The 18,618-nt window shown below is 44.8% G+C and overlaps 1 protein-coding gene across 4 annotated transcripts in view; it reads left to right on the top strand.

The window, feature by feature from the left end:
- Window positions 1–17,825, top strand: part of LOC139390756 (SH3 domain and tetratricopeptide repeats 2) — a 35,382-nt gene extending 17,557 nt beyond the window's left edge. For 3 of the 4 annotated variants that reach the window (XM_071138107.1, XM_071138106.1, XM_071138109.1), the window contains 15 exons: window positions 413–549; window positions 2,776–2,826; window positions 3,498–3,808; window positions 4,092–4,286; window positions 4,465–4,766; window positions 4,985–5,216; window positions 5,366–5,692; window positions 8,775–8,995; window positions 10,480–10,646; window positions 11,103–11,280; window positions 12,089–12,239; window positions 13,026–13,148; window positions 13,442–13,592; window positions 13,931–14,127; window positions 15,850–17,825. In XM_071138107.1, the coding sequence (XP_070994208.1) occupies window positions 413–549; window positions 2,776–2,826; window positions 3,498–3,808; window positions 4,092–4,286; window positions 4,465–4,766; window positions 4,985–5,216; window positions 5,366–5,692; window positions 8,775–8,995; window positions 10,480–10,646; window positions 11,103–11,280; window positions 12,089–12,239; window positions 13,026–13,148; window positions 13,442–13,592; window positions 13,931–14,127; window positions 15,850–17,118 (4,012 nt within the window). In that variant the 3' untranslated portion in view covers window positions 17,119–17,825. The remainder of the gene's footprint in view (window positions 1–412; window positions 550–2,775; window positions 2,827–3,497; window positions 3,809–4,091; window positions 4,287–4,464; window positions 4,767–4,984; window positions 5,217–5,365; window positions 5,693–8,774; window positions 8,996–10,479; window positions 10,647–11,102; window positions 11,281–12,088; window positions 12,240–13,025; window positions 13,149–13,441; window positions 13,593–13,930; window positions 14,128–15,849) is intronic. The other variant, XM_071138110.1, reaches the window with a different exon arrangement.
- The last annotated feature ends 793 nt before the right edge of the window (window positions 17,826–18,618 follow it).

The raw sequence follows: 18,618 nt of genomic DNA, 5'->3' as shown, positions 1-18,618 counted from the left end.
TCAAAACATGTATTTGTTCACCCCTCAACTCAGTCTTCTAGGAACAGTTAGGACAGTGGACAATGTGTCATGTTCACATTTACCTGGTCTATCTGTTTATCTGTTGTTAATAGTAGAGGCTTCAGGTGGAGGGGTGGGGGGATGGAGGAGTAGAGAGATGGAGGGGTGGGGGATGGAGGAGTAGAGAGATGGAAGGGTGGGGGATGGAGGAGTAGAGAGATGGAGGGGTGGGGGGATGGAGGAGTAGAGAAATGGAGGTGTGGGGGGATGGGGGGTGGAGGGATAGAAAGATGGAAGGGTGGAGGGATGGAGGGGTGGTTGAGAGCAGTCATGTGGGTGATAATGCTTTCTTTGTCTCTCTCCACTCCCTCTCTCTGCCCTCTCACTCTCGCTCTCTCTCCCTCCTTGTCAGAGACAGACAACTGGTGTTTCTGAGTGAGGAGGAACGTGCGTCAATGGCCCAGATTAACCCCTGCAGTAGTGAACCCAGAGACAGCGGCCTCCTAGAGAGACTCTTCTCTTCTGACATCAGTACTGTCTACAGACTAGGTAGGAGAGGATCCCTCAGTCTATACAGTAAAGGGAATTACTGAGTACTGTCAGACTACTGTAGGTAGGGAAGCACTGTGTTATACTGAGTACTATCAGACTACTGTAGGTAGGGAACAACTGTGTTATACTGTAGGTAGGGAACCACTGTGTTATACTGAGTACTATCAGACTACTGTAGGTAGGGAACCACTGTGTTATACTGTAGGTAGGGAACCACTGTGTTATACTGAGTACTATCAGACTACTGTAGGTAGGGAACAACTGTGTTATACTGTAGGTAGGGAACCACTGTGTTATACTGAGTACTATCAGACTACTGTAGGTAGGGAACCACTGTGTTATACTGAGTACTATCAGACTACTGTAGGTAGGGAACAACTGTGTTATACTGTAGGTAGGGAACCACTGTGTTATACTGTAGGTAGGGAACCACTGTGTTATACTGAGTACTATCAGACTACTGTAGGTAGGGAACCACTGTGTTATACTGTAGGTAGGGAACCACTGTGTTATACTGTAGGTAGGGAACCACTGTGTTATACTGAGTACTGTCAGACTATTGTAGGTAGGGAACCACTGTGTTATACTGTAGGTAGGGAACCACTGTGTTATACTGAGTACTATCAGACTACTGTAGGTAGGGAACAACTGTGTTATACTGTAGGTAGGGAACCACTGTGTTATACTGAGTACTATCAGACTACTGTAGGTAGGGAACCACTGTGTTATACTGAGTACTATCAGACTACTGTAGGTAGGGAACAACTGTGTTATACTGTAGGTAGGGAACCACTGTGTTATACTGAGTACTATCAGACTACTGTAGGTAGGGAACAACTGTGTTATACTGAGTACTGTCAGACTATTGTAGGTAGGGAACCACTGTGTTATACTGAGTACTGTCAGACTACTGTAGGTAGGGAACCACTGTGTTATACTGTAGGTAGGGAACCACTGTGTTATACTGAGTACTATCAGACTACTGTAGGTAGGGAACAACTGTGTTATACTGAGTACTGTCAGACTATTGTAGGTAGGGAACCACTGTGTTATACTGAGTACTGTCAGACTACTGTAGGTAGGGAACCACTGTGTTATACTGTAGGTAGGGAACCACTGTGTTATACTGAGTACTATCAGACTACTGTAGGTAGGGAACAACTGTGTTATACTGAGTACTGTCAGACTATTGTAGGTAGGGAACCACTGTGTTATACTGAGTACTATCAGACTACTGTAGGTAGGGAACAACTGTGTTATACTGAGTACTATCAGACTACTGTAGGTAGGGAACAACTGTGTTATACTGTAGGTAGGGAACCACTGTGTTATACTGAGTACTATCAGACTACTGTAGGTAGGGAACAACTGTGTTATACTGAGTACTGTCAGACTATTGTAGGTAGGGAACCACTGTGTTATACTGAGTACTGTCAGACTACTGTAGGTAGGGAACCACTGTGTTATACTGTAGGTAGGGAACCACTGTGTTATACTGAGTACTATCAGACTACTGTAGGTAGGGAACAACTGTGTTATACTGTAGGTAGGGAACCACTGTGTTATACTGAGTACTATCAGACTACTGTAGGTAGGGAACAACTGTGTTATACTGTAGGTAGGGAACCACTGTGTTATACTGAGTACTGTCAGACTATTGTAGGTAGGGAACCACTGTGTTATACTGAGTACTGTCAGACTACTGTAGGTAGGGAACCACTGTGTTATACTGAGTACTGTCAGACTATTGTAGCTAGGGAACAACTGTGTTATACTGAGTACTATCAGACTACTGTAGGTAGGGAACCACTGTGTTATACTGAGTACTGTCAGACTACTGTAGGTAGGGAACAACTGTGTTATACTGAGTACTGTCAGACTATTGTCGGTAGGGAACAACTGTGTTATACTGAGTGCTGCTTGACTGTATTTAAAGACCTGTACTGTATGCTTTATCAATAGGTAAGTTACGCTAAAACAGCTGCAGTACAGAGGACCCTTAGGCCTACAGCCCCATTTCATTTCAATAACTTAGCCTCTCAAAGATGCCCTCTGGTGGTCAAACTAGCATTAACTAGCATAAATGGCAACAATGGCTGACAGTTAAATAATGTGCCATAGAATTCTGCGTGAGCCCGCAGTCTGTGCTGCATTACCAAGCAACATTTAACGGAAGGACCACTGTATGTGAAACAGCTGTTAAATATATATTTCTTCTTGCAGATAGACTGGATCAGTCTGACTTTACGTACATCAGAAACCAACCAAAACAAGGTTAGTAATACGTTATCTATTAACAAGGAAATAAGATATTTATGAAAGTTTAATACGTTGTTTATCAGATTGTTAATACAACCTCAGCTGAATGGTAGAAGATTGTTTAGAGGTCGATATATCCTTCTGTCTCAGTCAAAGCCAAGAACATTTTCTCCCTGACAGCTGTAGATGTTTTGGAAACAACAGAATAAGTAGGCCAGAACACTAAAAGGGGAACTCTATACATGGTCAAACTCTTTACTTTTCTTCCCTGTTTAGGAGGAGAGAAGGAAACTAATACTGTTTCAGTTTTTGCTTACATTTCATTTTACATGGGACAGGGACGTAACTTTCACTGGGGACGCCCATTCAGAAATGTCAGCTTTACCATTGGAATGTGATCGGGTGTGCTTTAGGACCATGCGGACGCCTCCGAGTGGTCGGGTAGACTGTTTGGAGTGTTAATCCGACTGGATAAATTAAAAAAACATATCAAACCAAAGTTGCGCCCATGACAAGGGAGATAATATTTTATTAATTTGTTGAACAGGCACATATTGCAGCACCAAGCTGAACTGCTAGGAGAGTCAAGGAAGTTTCATACCTACATTTCTAATGTACAGTACATGGATTTTCATATCCAGTGTACCGAAACCTTTACATTCAGGGTTCATATCTTTCTCTCTCAGAGCATAAGCCCCCCGTCAGCGCCCGGCAGTCCATCATCTCAGAGAAGAGTGACGCTACACCCCCCTACCACTCCTCCCCCCGCCCCTCTCTCTCTCACTCCTCGCCCCGCCCCTCCTTCTACGCCTCCCAGAATGCTTTGGGGCGTGGCGGTGACGGGGAGTTGCTGTCCTTCAGTCTGGACGACACCTTCAGAGAGATGAATGAGTTCCAGGAAGACCCACCCCTTTTCCTGGAGGAGGGGAGCTGGGAGGGGGTGGAGTCAGAGGTCTGTGACCCAACCCTGACTCTGCTCAACATGCCTCACTTCCAGGTGAGAGGTCAAAGAACCACTGTTTTGAAATTGAAGAGATTTAGGGGTTTGCGTCTGGTTTGTATAGTTGTGTTTGTTTTTTAATTCACTGTTGATTGTCAATAAAGTAATCTATTATATTAATTTTCCATCCTCTCCTCTCCTCTCCTCTCCTCTCCTCTCCTCTCCTCTCCTCTCCTCTCCTCTCCTCTCCTCTCCTCTCCTCTCCTCTCCTCTCCTCTCCTCTCCTCTCCTCTCCTCTCCTCTCCTCTCCTCCCCTCTCCTCTCCTCTCCTCTCCTCCAGGAGGACTTCCTGCCCCTCTATGACCTAAACCACTCCTTCCTGTGGCTGACATTCTCAGGACAGAGTGAGGATGAGTTACTGGGCCATCTGGAGATTGTCAGGGAGGGGGCTAAGAGAACGGGCATGGCCTGGGCACACCGACGGGCATGCTTCCTACTGGGGAGGCTCTGCGCCAAGAAGCTCAAGTACTCCCAGGTAGGGCAGAAGGGAGGAACACTGGAGTATGTACACATGCACACACACATTTACGCATACACACACAAACACACATGCATAATATGTTAATTTAAGAGCACATAAGAGCACTAAAAGTTCATTTAAGAGTGTGCTCTTAAATGAACTTAAATGTTAATCTCCCATCCCTCTCTCCCAGGCCCGTGTGTATTACGAGGAAGCCCTTGGCGTCTCTGTTGACGGTTTCTCTGACCTCCCTCTCCTCATCGCCCTCTACACCAACCTCACAGCCATCTACCTCAAACAGAAGATGGCCAACAAGCTGCCCCCGACCCTGGAGAAGGCCAGTGCTCTGCTCCTCTGTCTCCCCAGACACACCTTCACCTCCCTGGATGAGTTTGAGCTGCTGATGCTGGTGCTGCGGAGGTCTGTGGTGGAAGGGGACAAACACCTGGAGGCACGGGTCTGTTACCTCACCGCCAGCCTCTTCCTCCTCCTTAGGTTGGTGTTGTCTGTGTTGTCAATGCTCCCAAATGGCATCCAATTCCCCATATAGTGCAATTCTTTTGAGCAGGTCCCATAGTGCTCTGGTCAAATATGGTGCACTATATAGTGAATAGGGTGCCATGTTGGACACACTCTGTGTCCTTTGTTTCAATATATATAAAGTTTGTTATAAATCAAATATATAGTTATTATTTGTACGATTATTAATATAGAAAGATAGATGACGCCCTGCCCTTCGTGGAGCGCCTCCAGTTCCTCACCGTTACCCTGTCTGCTGAGGAGGGGCGCCCCATCGCCCCCCTGGACCTCAACTGGCTCCTGTCCCGGCTCTACCACCGTAAATACATGCCCTACCTGGCCCTGGCATCACTCAGCCTTGACTCTGGACAGGAGCACTCACTACAGGACGCCTTCCACAGGATAGAACTGTTCAGCAGGAACTCGGTAGGCTACGGTTTGTTTGTTAGGCCATCACATATTGACATATTGATACAAAGTATACAACAGACACATTGGAAATATCCGACACACAAACCAAAAAATTCAAAATAACAAATCGTTCTTTAAATGTTTAACATGTACATTTTCCATAGGTGCGTCTGAATCCGCGATGGAAAGAGGGGACGTCTCTTCTCCCCGCCCAGATCGTGGTGTATCTTCAGCAGGCTCTGGCCATTGCGGAGCGGGGTGAGGACCTTAAGACCCAGAGGGACCTGTGTCTGGGCTTGGCCTGTGTGTACCAGCAACACGGCGCCCTGGTGAAGGCCCTGCCCTGTGCCCAGCAGGCTGTACAGACGGGGGGAGGTATCAACGAGGAGGAGGGGTTCGAGGCTTCAGTACTGCTGGGATGGTTGTTAGTCCTGACGGGAGAGCCTGAGAGGGGACAGCACACCCTGCAGCCACTACTGCAGTCTCTACAGGTAACTACAGTCTCTACAGGTAACTACAGTCTCCACAGCTAACTACAGTGTCTACAGGTAACTACGGTCTCTACAGGTAACTACAGTCTCTACAGGTAACTACGGTCTCTACAGGTAACTACAGTCTCTACAGCTAACTACAGTCTCTACAGGTAACTACGGTCTCTAAAGGTAACTACAGTCTCTACAGCTAACTGCAGTCTCTACAGGTAACTACAGTCTCTTCAGGTAACTACAGTCTCTACAGGTAACTACAGTCTCTACAGGTAACTACGGTCTCTTCAGGTAACTACAGTCTCTTGTCGTGGAAATTTCCTCTATTTACCAAATCATGGGAGCAAACCACACACACAAGTCAGAGTTCGTTATCAAAGTCCGTCTTTAATTATATCAGCTCTATCACAATCCGGTGACTCTCAGGTAACTCAGTGTCTCTCAATGAATTCTCTGAGAGCCCCTTCCACATTGCAATAGCCTTTTGACTTTCAACAGTTCAGTATCTCTAATGAAAAGTTCCCACACAACGGAAAAATGGGATCCTTTATAGCAAAGATACACAGGATAAGACAGCATCGGCATAATTCATTGTTCAGCTTTGTCTCCTCTCTCAACCTCAGAACCATAAACCAATCCTCCATATCAACAGGCATATATCAAATTGTCATTTAGATACAACCAATTCTAAATACAACCAATCCTGGACAAGATCACACAGACACACTGACTGGCACACAGACATTGTGGAGCAAAAGATATGTTTACACATGATGACACTTTGACCTCTCCCCTCTCTGTGGCCCATGCAACTTAGTCTTGACATAGAACAGATAACTGCAACCTCGCCACAGTATTATACAAAAATACCATTCTGATGAGAAGTAACTTACACACATTTGATGAATATAAAACATCTTACATATGTTACCAACAAATTCTGAATCTTCCACGACACTCTACAGCTAACTGCAGTCTCTACAGGTAACTAAAGTCTCTACAGGTAACTACAGTCTCTACAGCTAACTGCAGTCTCTACAGGTAACTACAGTCTCTACAGGTAACTACAGTCTCTACAGGTAACTGCAGTCTCTACAGGTAACTACAGTCTCTACAGGTAACTACAGTCTCTACAGGTAACTACAGTCTCTACAGCTAACTGCAGTCTCTACAGGTAACTACAGTCTCTACAGGTAACTACAGTCTCTACAGGTAACTGCAGTCTCTACAGGTAACTACAGTCTCTACAGGTAACTACAGTCTCTACAGGTAACTACAGTCTCTACAGGTAACTACGGTCTCTTCAGGTAACTACAGTCTCTACAGCTAACTGCAGCCTCTACAGGTAACTACAGTCTCTACAGGTAACTACAGTCTCTACAGATAACTACAGTCTACTGGTAACTACAGTCTCTACAGGAAACTACAGTCCCTACAGGTAACTACAGTCTCTACAGGTAACTACAGTGTCTACTGGTAACTACAGTCTCTACAGGTAACTACAGTGTCTACAGGTAACTACGGTCTCTACAGGTAACTACAGTCTCTACAGGTAACTACTGTCTCTACAGGTAACTACAGTCTCTACAGATAACTACAGTCTACTGGTAACTACAGTCTCTACAGGAAACTACAGTCTCTACAGGTAACTACAGTCCCTACAGGTAACTACAGTCTCTACAGGTAACTACAGTGTCTACAGGTAACTACGGTCTCTACAGGTAACTACAGTCTCTACAGGTAACTACCGTCTCTACAGATAACTACAGTCTACTGGTAACTACAGTCTCTACAGGTAACTACAGTCTCTACAGGAAACTACAGTCCCTACAGGTAACTACAGTCTCTACAGGTTACTACAGTCTCTACAGGTAACTACAGTCTCTACAGATAACTACAGTCTACTGGTAACTACAGTCTCTACAGGTAACTACAGTCTCTACAGGAAACTACAGTCTCTACAGGTAACTACAGTCTCTACAGATAACTACAGTCTACTGGTAACTACAGTCTCTACAGGTAACTACAGTCTACTGGTAACTACAGTCTCTACAGGCAACTACAGTCCCTACAGGTAACTACAGTGTCTACAGGTAACTACAGTGTCTACAGGTAACTACGGTCTCTACTGGTAACTACAGTCTCTACAGGTAACTACAGTCCCTACAGGTAACTGCGGTCTCTACAGCTAACTACAGTCTCTACAGGTAACTACAGTCCCTACAGGTAACTACGGTCTCTACAGGTAACTATTAAAGGTAACTAACTACAGTCCCTACAGGTAACTACAGTCTCTACAGGTAACTACAGTCCCTACAGGTAACTACGGTCTCTACAGGTAACTATTAAAGGTAACTAACTACAGTCCCTACAGGTAACTACAGTCTCTACAGGTAACTACAGTCCCTACAGGTAACTACGGTCTCTACAGGTAACTATTAAAGGTAACTAACTACAGTCTCTACAGGTAACTATTAAAGGTAACTAACTACAGTCTCTACAGGTAACTATTAAAGGTAACTAACTACAGTCTCTACAGGTAACTATTAAAGGTAACTAACTACAGTCCCTACAGGTAACTACGGTCTCTACAGGTAACTATTAAAGGTAACTAACTACAGTCTCTACAGGTAACTATTAAAGGTAACTAACTACAGTCCCTACAGGTAACTACAGTCTCTACAGGTAACTATTAAAGGTAACTAACTACAGTCTCTACAGGTAACTGCAGTCTCTACAGGTAACTACGGTCTCTACAGGTAACTATTAAAGGTAACTAACTACAGTCTCTACAGGTAACTACAGTGTCTACAGGTAACTACAGTCTCTACAGGTAACTATTAAAGGTAACTAACTACATTACAGACATCTCTAAACTATTGTGAGTATCATTACCATAGTCAACATTGACCCCTAGTCCTCATCCACTGCACACTTGTTTAGCTCTGAAAGAACTGGTCAGATGTAAGGAACAAGGTAGCAGCTCTGCCTTGCCACCTGCTCATGTTACAGTAGTTTTTAACAGGACTTGTAAAGATCTTGTAATCAATGAATCAATCATACCTCTATCTCCTCTCCTTTCTTTCAGGGAACCGACAGCCCGACCCAGAGGGGAGTGGTCCACAACCTGCTGGCTCTGTGTCTGCGGCGACAGGGTCGCATCGCAGAGGCCGGAAGCCACCTCCACCACGCCCTCACCATCTCCAGGGAGAGTGGCAACCAGAGGAACCAGGCCCTGGCCCTCGCCAACCTGGGCTGCCTGGCACTGGGCGTGGGGGCACCCACACTGGCAGAACGATTCCTATTCAGGTCAGCAAGGAGGGAGGGTGTTTGGGGCGGATGGGGCAGTGGGTCAGTTGTGTGTGTGTGAACAGTAGGTGGATGCTTACATCCGTGAGTGTTACTTTTGAAATATGATTAATTCTTTACAGTTCATGTTAGAATGTTAGTGTCTGTATCTACATGGTTGTAAACCATTGAATGAGTGAGACTGGTCTGTATCTACATGGTTGTAACCTGCTGAGTGAGACTGGTCTGTATCTACATGGTTGTAAACCATTGAATGAGTGAGACTGGTCTGTATATCTACATGGTTGTAAACCATTGAATGAGTGAGACTGGTCTGTATATCTACATGGTTGTAAACCATTGAATGAGTGAGACTGGTCTGTATCTACATGGTTGTAAACCATTGAATGAGTGAGACTGGTCTGTATCTACATGGTTGTAAACCATTGAATGAGTGAGACTGGTCTGTATATCTACATGGTTGTAAACCATTGAATGAGTGAGACTGGTCTGTATATCTACATGGTTGTAAACCATTGAATGAGTGAGACTGGTCTGTATCTACATGGTTGTAAACCATTGAATGAGTGAGACTGGTCTGTATCTACATGGTTGTAAACCACTGAATGAGTGAGACTGGTCTGTATATCTACATGGTTGTAACCTGCTGAGTGAGACTGGTCTGTATATCTACATGGTTGTAAACCATTGAATGAGTGAGACTGGTCTGTATCTACATGGTTGTAACCTGCTGAGTGAGACTGGTCTGTATATCTACATGGTTGTAAACCATTGAATGAGTGAGACTGGTCTGTATCTACATGGTTGTAAACCATTGAATGAGTGAGACTGGTCTGTATATCTACATGGTTGTAAACCATTGAATGAGTGAGACTGGTCTGTATCTACATGGTTGTAACCTGCTGAGTGAGACTGGTCTGTATCTACATGGTTGTAAACCATTGAATGAGTGAGACTGGTCTGTATCTACATGGTTGTAACCTGCTGAGTGAGACTGGTCTGTATCTACATGGTTGTAAACCATTGAATGAGTGAGACTGGTCTGTATCTCTACATGGTTGTAAACCATTGAATGAGTGAGACTGGTCTGTATCTACATGGTTGTAACCTGCTGAGTGAGACTGGTCTGTATCTACATGGTTGTAACCTGCTGAGTGAGACTGGTCTGTATCTACATGGTTGTAAACCATTGAATGAGTGAGACTGGTCTGTATATCTACATGGTTGTAAACCATTGAATGAGTGAGACTGGTCTGTATATCTACATGGTTTTAAACCATTGAATGAGTGAGACTGGTCTGTATCTACATGGTTGTAAACCATTGAATGAGTGAGACTGGTCTGTATCTACATGGTTGTAACCTGCTGAGTGAGACTGGTCTGTATCTACATGGTTGTAACCTGCTGAGTGAGACTGGTCTGTATCTCTACATGGTTGTAAACCGTTGAATGAGTGGAACTGTTTCCTACTGTGTTTCCCTCAGGTCTCTGTGGTTGTTCCTGGAGATCTGGGAGAGTCCCGTTGACGAGGAGCACGTCCAGACATACCTATGGCTGGGGCGGAGCTACAAGGACAGGGGGAGGAGCCAGGATGTCAGGCTGTGTTTTGAGATGGGCCTCCTCATATCCCTCCAGGCCAGGAACCTCCATAGTGAGTTACCTTAACCCTAACCCTCCACGCCAGGAACCTCCATAGTGAGTTACCTTAACCCTAACCCTCCAGGCCAGGAACCTCCATAGTGAGTTACCTTAACCCTAACCCTCCACGCCAGGAACCTCCATAGTGAGTTAGCTTAACCCTAACCCTCCAGGCCAGGAACCTCCATAGTGAGTTACCTTAACCCTAACCCTCCAGGCCAGGAACCTCCATAGTGAGTTACCTTAACCCTAACCCTCCACGCCAGGAACCTCCATAGTGAGTTACCGTAACCCTATCCCTCCACGCCAGGAACCGACACGTTTAATAATACTGTCAAAACTAACCCTAATCCAAAACCTAACATTAACGCTAGTTCAACCAAACTATGAAAGACAACAACCAATGACGATTATTGCATGTAAATCAAAAGTAGCCACTATCAGTCCTCTGTCCCCTCTCTCTCTCTAGGTCAGATGGTGGTGGCTAAAGTCCTGAGTCGTCACTATGCCGACGTGCTGCTGTATGGACAGAGTATCCTCTACTATGAGCACTGTGTGTCTGTGTCCAGGGACCTGAAGGACAAGAGACTAGAGGGAGAATATCTAGAGATCCTCAGTAGCCTCTACCTGTCCCTCAATACTGAGAAGTAGGTTAATATATCTGTCTGTCTGTCTCTACCTGTCCCTCAATACTGAGAAGTAGGTTTATATATCTGTCTGTCTCTACCTCTCCCTCAAAACTGAGAAGTAGGTTTATATATCTGTCTGTCTCTACCTCTCCCTCAATACTGAGAAGTAGGTTTATATATCTGTCTGTCTCTACCTCTCCCTCAAAACTGAGAAGTAGGTTTATATATCTGTCTGTCTCTACCTCTCCCTTAATACTGAGAAGTAGGTTTATATATCTGTCTGTCTGTCTCTACCTCTCCCTCAAAACTGAGAAGTAGGTTTATATCTGTCTGTCTGTCTCTACCTCTCCCTCAATACTGAGAAGTAGGTTAATATATCTGTCTGTCTCTACCTCTCCCTCAATACTGAGAAGTAGGTTAATATATCTGTCTGTCTGTCTCTACCTGTCCCTCAATACTGAGAAGTAGGTTTGTATATCACTGTCTGTCTCTACCTCTCCCTCAAAACTGAGAAGTAGGTTTGTATATCACTGTCTGTCTCTACCTCTCCCTCAATACTGAGAAGTAGGTTTATATATCTGTCTAAATTCTGATCTCTCTCTCTGTCTTTCACGCTGTGGCTCTATCTCCCTCTCTCTCCCTATCAATAACTTATTTGGAGTGAATTACTGTTTTGCTATTCTCAGGTCTTCGAGGAAGTCACTGGACTACACTAAGCAGAGTCTGAGGATTAATACAGTTATTCATTTCAAACAGATCATCAAGGAAGTCTCTGGACTACAGTAAGCAGAGTCTGAGGATTAATAAAGTTATTCATTTCAAACAGATCATCAAGGAAGTCTCTGGACTACAGTAAGCAGAGTCTGCGTATCTCCATTGACTTGGGGAAGAGAGAGGAAGAGTCAGAGACGTGGCTTCAGGTGGGACGCATCTACTACCTCATCCATGAAGACGAACTGGCGGACATGTACCTACAGGTGAGTCCAGAGAGAAAGGGGGAATAGAGAAAGGGGGAATAGAGAAAGGGAGAATAGAGAAAGGGGGAATAGAGAAAGGGGGAATAGAGAAAGGGAGAATAGAGAAAGGGGGAAGAGAGAAAGGGAGAAGAGAGAAAGGGAGAATAGAGAAAGGGAGAAGAGAGAAAGGGGGAAGAGAGAAAGGGAGAATAGAGAAAGGGAGAATAGAGAAAGGGGGAAGAGAGAAAGGGAGAATAGAGAAAGGGGGAAGAGAGAAAGTGAGAAGAGAGAAAGGGACAGAGAGAGATCTATTACCTCATCCACAAAGATTAACTGGTTCACCTGTACCACCATGAGAGAGGGGGAGAGACGGAGGAGAAGAAGTAGAGAAGGCAAAGAGGAGAGTGAAAGATAGAAGAGGAGAGAAAGAGGGAAGTAAATTAGTCTCTCTATGTGTGTCTGCATGAACATGAACATTATGGACTCTTATCAGTCAACAACCACAGTGATCACCATCTTCTCCCCATACCTGACCTATAATCACACTGGATTTTATCATCTTCATAGCACGTTTTATCATATGATGTCACAATATCTGTCTCTCGATAAACCTTGTTCACAACATCCTGCGTTGCATGATCCAAATGCCAAACAAGAAGGTACGAGTTTAATGAAGTATATGCCACATGTTATAGTACTGGTACTTTGGCATTTTCCAAAATGTAAATACCATACGAGATGTTCCCTCAGAGCATTGGATTAATATGGTGGTGTATTGATTATGGATTGATTCTGATTGACTTGCAGGCAGCGGTGAAGACAGCCCTGAGGATGAATGACCCTCGCTTCGCCATGAGTATCTACGAGGAGGCAGGAGATATCTTCTTCAAAGGCCACAGGAACAGACTGGCGTCACTGCCCTTCTACAGGGTGTGGATGAGGGGATGTTATTGAATTGAACTTTATTGATCACCAGAGGAGGAAATTAGGTTTGGGAGGGTCCATCTCCTCCATGAGATTATAGATTGTTATGACTTATTGGTAACATGTATTTCAAAGTTACTGTATAATAGTTTCAATTCAATTGGAAAATGAGTGACACATAAGATTTGAATTGGTCTAGTGTGCCATTTTACACACATTTATAACAGGCTTTATACCATGGCCTGAGCCTGTTAAAAGCAACACATTATAACACCAGTGGTCCTCTGCTCTTGTTTTAGGACGGCAGTCTCCCGTTTGCTCGGAGCATCCACGACATCCACTCAGAGTTCAGACTGCTGAGTAAACTGACTGAACTACTGATGACCCAGGAAGAGTATGAAGAGGCTCTACAGTACGCCATTCTGGCTGTACAGATCAGTACCAAAACAGGTAATGTAGGGAGGGAGGGAGGTGGGGAAGGAGGGAGGGATGTAGGGAGGTGGGGAAGGAGGGAGGGATGTAGGGAGGGAGGGAGGGAGGGAGGGAGGTGGGGAAGGAGGGAGGGATGTAGGGAGGGAGGGAGGGAGGGAGGGAGGGAGGGAGGGAGGGAGGGAGGGAGGGAGGGAGGGAGGGAGGGGCACTTTTATTACCTGGACCGGGATTTGAAGCAGCAACCCTTCAGCTTCCAGCTACTGGCCTGCTTCCTATAACCAGGACTACCAATCTTGGTTTGAATCTGTTCATTCCATTCATGTAGATAACCATCCTGCTATGTTATTGTACTCCAGGTGTGTGTATGAACGAGCGCGCAGCGTACCACCGTCTGGCTACAGTGTACTACAGTCTGGAGCAGTATGAGATGACAGAGAACTACTATCTGAAGTCTCTGTCTCTCAGCCCTGCTGTACTGCAGCACCCCCTGGAGGCTAGATACTACACCAAGCTCTACTGCAGGCTGGGGGACCTGACCCTGCACAAACTAAAGGTAAAGGCTCCGGCTCTGAAGGGCAGAAGTACTGCTGATTGTCTTTATTATCGGGTAGTTCATTAATCTGTATAGGCTTTCCAGTTTAATAGCACTACAGCATGTGAGAGAGAGGGGAACAGAGAGCGAGGAGAGAGAGATAGCGGTGGTGGAAAAAGTACCCAATTGTCATTCTTGAGTAAAAGTAAAGATACCTTAACAGAAGATTACACAAATAAAAGTGAAGTCTCCCAGTAAAATACTACTTGAGTAAAATTCTAATGATTTTCTTGTTTTTTTTATTTACAGATAGTCAGGAGGGGCATTTATGTTTAGTGAGTCCTCCAAATCAGAGTCAGTAAGGATAAGCATATCAAGGCACAAGGCGAGACCACATGCAGACACAGGAGGCAGATGGTTGGAGTCTTACAATGTTTATTAATCCCAAGGGGTAGGCAAGAGAATGGTCGTGGACAGGCAAAAAGGTCAAAACCAGATCAGAGTCCAGGAGGTACAGAGTGGCAGACAGGCTCGTGGTCAAGGCAGGCAGAATGGTCTGAAAGTCCAGAAACAGACAAGGGTCAAAACCAGGAGGACTAGAAAAAGGAGAATGCAAAAAGCAGGAGAACAGGGAAAACCGCTGGTTGACTTGGAAACATACAAGACTAACTGGTACAGAGAGACAGGAAACACAGGGATAAATACACCAGGGAAACACAGGGATAAATACACTGGTACAGAGAGACAGGAAACACAGGGATAAATACACCAGGGAAACACAGGGATAAATACACTGGTACAGAGAGACAGGAAACACAGGGATAAATACACTGGTACAGAGAGACAGGAAACACAGGGATAAATACACCAGGGAAACACAGGGATAAATACACTGGTACAGAGAGACAGGAAACACAGGGATAAATACACTGGTACAGAGAGACAGGAAACACAGGGATAAATACACCAGGGAAACACAGGGATAAATACACTGGTACAGAGAGACAGGAAACACAGGGATAAATACACCAGGGAAACACAGGGATAAATACACTGGTACAGAGAGACAGGAAACACAGGGATAAATACACTGGTACAGAGAGACAGGAAACACAGGGATAAATACACCAGGGAAACACAGGGATAAATACACTGGTACAGAGAGACAGGAAACACAGGGATAAATACACCAGGGAAACACAGGGATAAATACACTGGTACAGAGAGACAGGAAACACAGGGATAAATACACCAGGGAAACACAGGGATAGATACACTGGTACAGAGAGACAGGAAACACAGGGATAAATACACTGGTACAGAGAGACAGGAAATATCGGGATATATACACTGGGGAATATAAGGGACACCTGGAGGGGGTGGAGACAATCACGAGGACAGGTGAAACAGATCAGGGCGTGACAAAGCAGGGATGTTCTCTTGATAAGTGCTTGAAATATACAATTTTCCTGTCCTGCTAAGCATTCAAAATATAACAAGTACTTTTGGGTGTCAGGGAAAATGTATGTAGTGAAAAGTACAGATTCCAAAAAACGACTAAAGTAGTACTTTACTTGAGTACTTTACACCACTGATAGATAGTAACAAACCCTTTAAAGCTATTAATGAATACATTACCTAAAAGGCCAATTATTCCCAACACCTCTGTCCTCCTCCTCTCCCCCCATATCTCCACCCCCCCTCTCTCCTCTCCTCCATCTCCCCCACCCTCCTTCTCCCCAGGATGCCTATGACTCGGTGGGCTACTTCCAGCTGGCTCTAGCTGCTGCCTTGGAGGACCGTGCCAACCCGCAGGCGCTGTATGTGGTCTACATGAAGCTGGCAGAGATCCATGCCAACCATATGCCAGACCCACTGCTCTGCCAGGCTTACAGGGAAAGAGCACAGAGCCTGAGGAGGGAACTCTCTGGGCTGGAAGAGATAGATGGGAGGGAAGGAGAGACAGAGGAGTGGAGAGGAGAGATGGAGGGCAAAGGAGAGACAGAGACAGAGGGAAGAGAAGAGACAGAGGGAAGAGAAGAGATGGAGGGCATAGGAGAGATGGAGGGGAGAGGAGAGGAAGAGACAGAGGGAAGAGAAGAGACAGAGGGAAGAGAAGAGACGGAGGGCAGAGGAGAGATGGAGGGGAGAGGAGAGACAGAGACAGAGGGAAGAGAAGAGACGGAAGGGAGAGGAGTAGTAACATGTGATACAGACCTGGAGACGAGAAACACAGTCATGGAGGAGACCGAGCCAGAGACTGGATGCAGTGAGCATACAAATACTATCCCCAAAGAGGCTATTGACATGGACAGTGCACAGAGCCTGAGTTTGGAGCCTGCTGGACTACAGGACATGGAGGGGAGAGACACAGAGGGACAACACACAGGACTTGAAGTCATGGAGAGGGGAGACACAGAGGGACAACACACAGGACTTGGAGACAAGGAGAGGGAAGAGACAGAGATAGGACACCCAGACACTACAGAGAAACAGCATCCAGTTACCAAAAAGAGAGAAACAGAGACTGAGACTGGATGTGGTGACTCTATCGTTGCAGAAGCAAATTCCAAAGATGCTAACTGTAAGGATAGCAGTCACACCAATGCAGATAACCATGAAGCCGATTCTGATGTGTTTAAAATAGACAGAGATACCAGTAACTCAAATCCAGACAAGATCCTCCCATGGGCTACTCACATAGACCAAGACAATGACACTACAGACACAAGCCCTTGTCAAGCAGACGTTGAACACACACAGAATGACTATACAACAACAAGCAGTGCATTTGTAGACACTACAATAACAGAGGACACTGGCAGTATAGACAGAATACCTTGTGACCCTAACAACACTGAGACTATGCCAACAGAAACATGCATCAAACATAGCGACTCAACGGCCACAGACACAGATACAGACACACCCTACAAAGACAGCCCTACAGACAGCAGTCACACAGACACAGATACAGACATAGAATCCTTTCAAAGACAGACACAGAGGTAACCCACAAAGACAGCCCTACAGACAGCAGTCACACAGACACAGATACAGACATAGACTCCTCTCAAAGACAGACACAGAGGTAACCCACAAAGACAGCCCTACAGACAGCAGTCACACAGACACAGATACAGACATAGACTGCTCTCAAAGACAGACACAGAGGTAACCCACAAAGACAGCCCTACAGACAGCAGTCACACAGACACAGATACAGACATAGACTCCTCTCAAAGACAGACACAGAGGTAACCCACAAAGACAGCCCTACAGACAGCAGTCACACATACACAGATACAGACATAGACTCCTTTCAAAGACAGACACAAAGGTAACCCACAAAGACAGCCCTACAGACACGGACATGTTGTTGATGTTGATTGTGCAAACAGTAACGTTAGAAAGACAGACAGACGCTGTTCTGCCACAGACTGAGCAGGATGATGATAGATCTGTTCACACCCTCACAGACACTCTCCATAAAGATAGTATCAGTCCTACAGACATCACACATACAAAGATGTCGGCCATCTTTACTATGGTCTACTGTAGCAATGACAGTGTGTTTTTTTAACATTAATATTATGTCTGTATGTAATTATGAATGCGTAAGTTTTCTGTAGTTTACATGCTCTGTATATTACAGAGGTTTATCAAGCTTTTGTAAATATGTAGTTTTTATAACTGAATTAAAGTTATGTATGACTTGAGCTTAGTGTTTGTTTTGTATTATTCAGTTGTAAGGATTTGGCAACGAACACTAACATACTGTACAAACTCAAAATAACAAACAGATCATTTCATCTATTCAATATGTCTAAATAGTTTGTGTTTCACTGGCCAATACAGAGTACACTTCAGCATATCAGGCCATATTGTCACAGAAATATTAAATGAATAAAGATATTAGGAAAATATCCTCCATTTTTTTTATGGAACATTCCAAATACTGTTTGGTCACACCTGCTGGATAGTGCTCCTCTTATAAGTCCACAAACTATCCACGGTGGTGGAGAGTAGGCCGGCAGCGATCATTTAGACATTTTAAATCTAAAAACCAATGGATCATTTGGACATTTTAAATCTAAAAACCAATGGATCATTTGCAACCAACAGGCGGACTTAACGCACAGCACTGGGATTCCTTAAAACAATAGTAACGGGAGATGACATGCACCAGTGTGTTAAAACAATACTACTGGGAGATTACATGCACCAGTGTGTTAAAACAATACTACCGGGAGATTGCATGCACCAGTGTGTTAAAACAATACTACCGGGAGATTACATGCACCAGTGTGTTAAAACAATACTACCGGGAGATGGCATGCACCAGTGTGTTAAAACAATACTACCGGGAGATGACATGCACCAGTGTGTTAAAACAATACTACTGGGAGATGACATGCACCAGTGTGTTAAAACAATACTCCTGGGAGATTACATGCACCAGTGTGTTAAAACAATACTCCTGGGAGATTACATGCACCAGTGTGTTAAAAC

This window comes from Oncorhynchus clarkii, chromosome 31, assembly GCF_045791955.1.
Source record: "Oncorhynchus clarkii lewisi isolate Uvic-CL-2024 chromosome 31, UVic_Ocla_1.0, whole genome shotgun sequence".
NCBI lineage: Eukaryota > Metazoa > Chordata > Actinopteri > Salmoniformes > Salmonidae > Oncorhynchus > Oncorhynchus clarkii.
The sequence above is the reverse complement of the archived record's forward strand: the minus strand, read 5'-3'. Positions and strand labels throughout refer to the sequence as shown.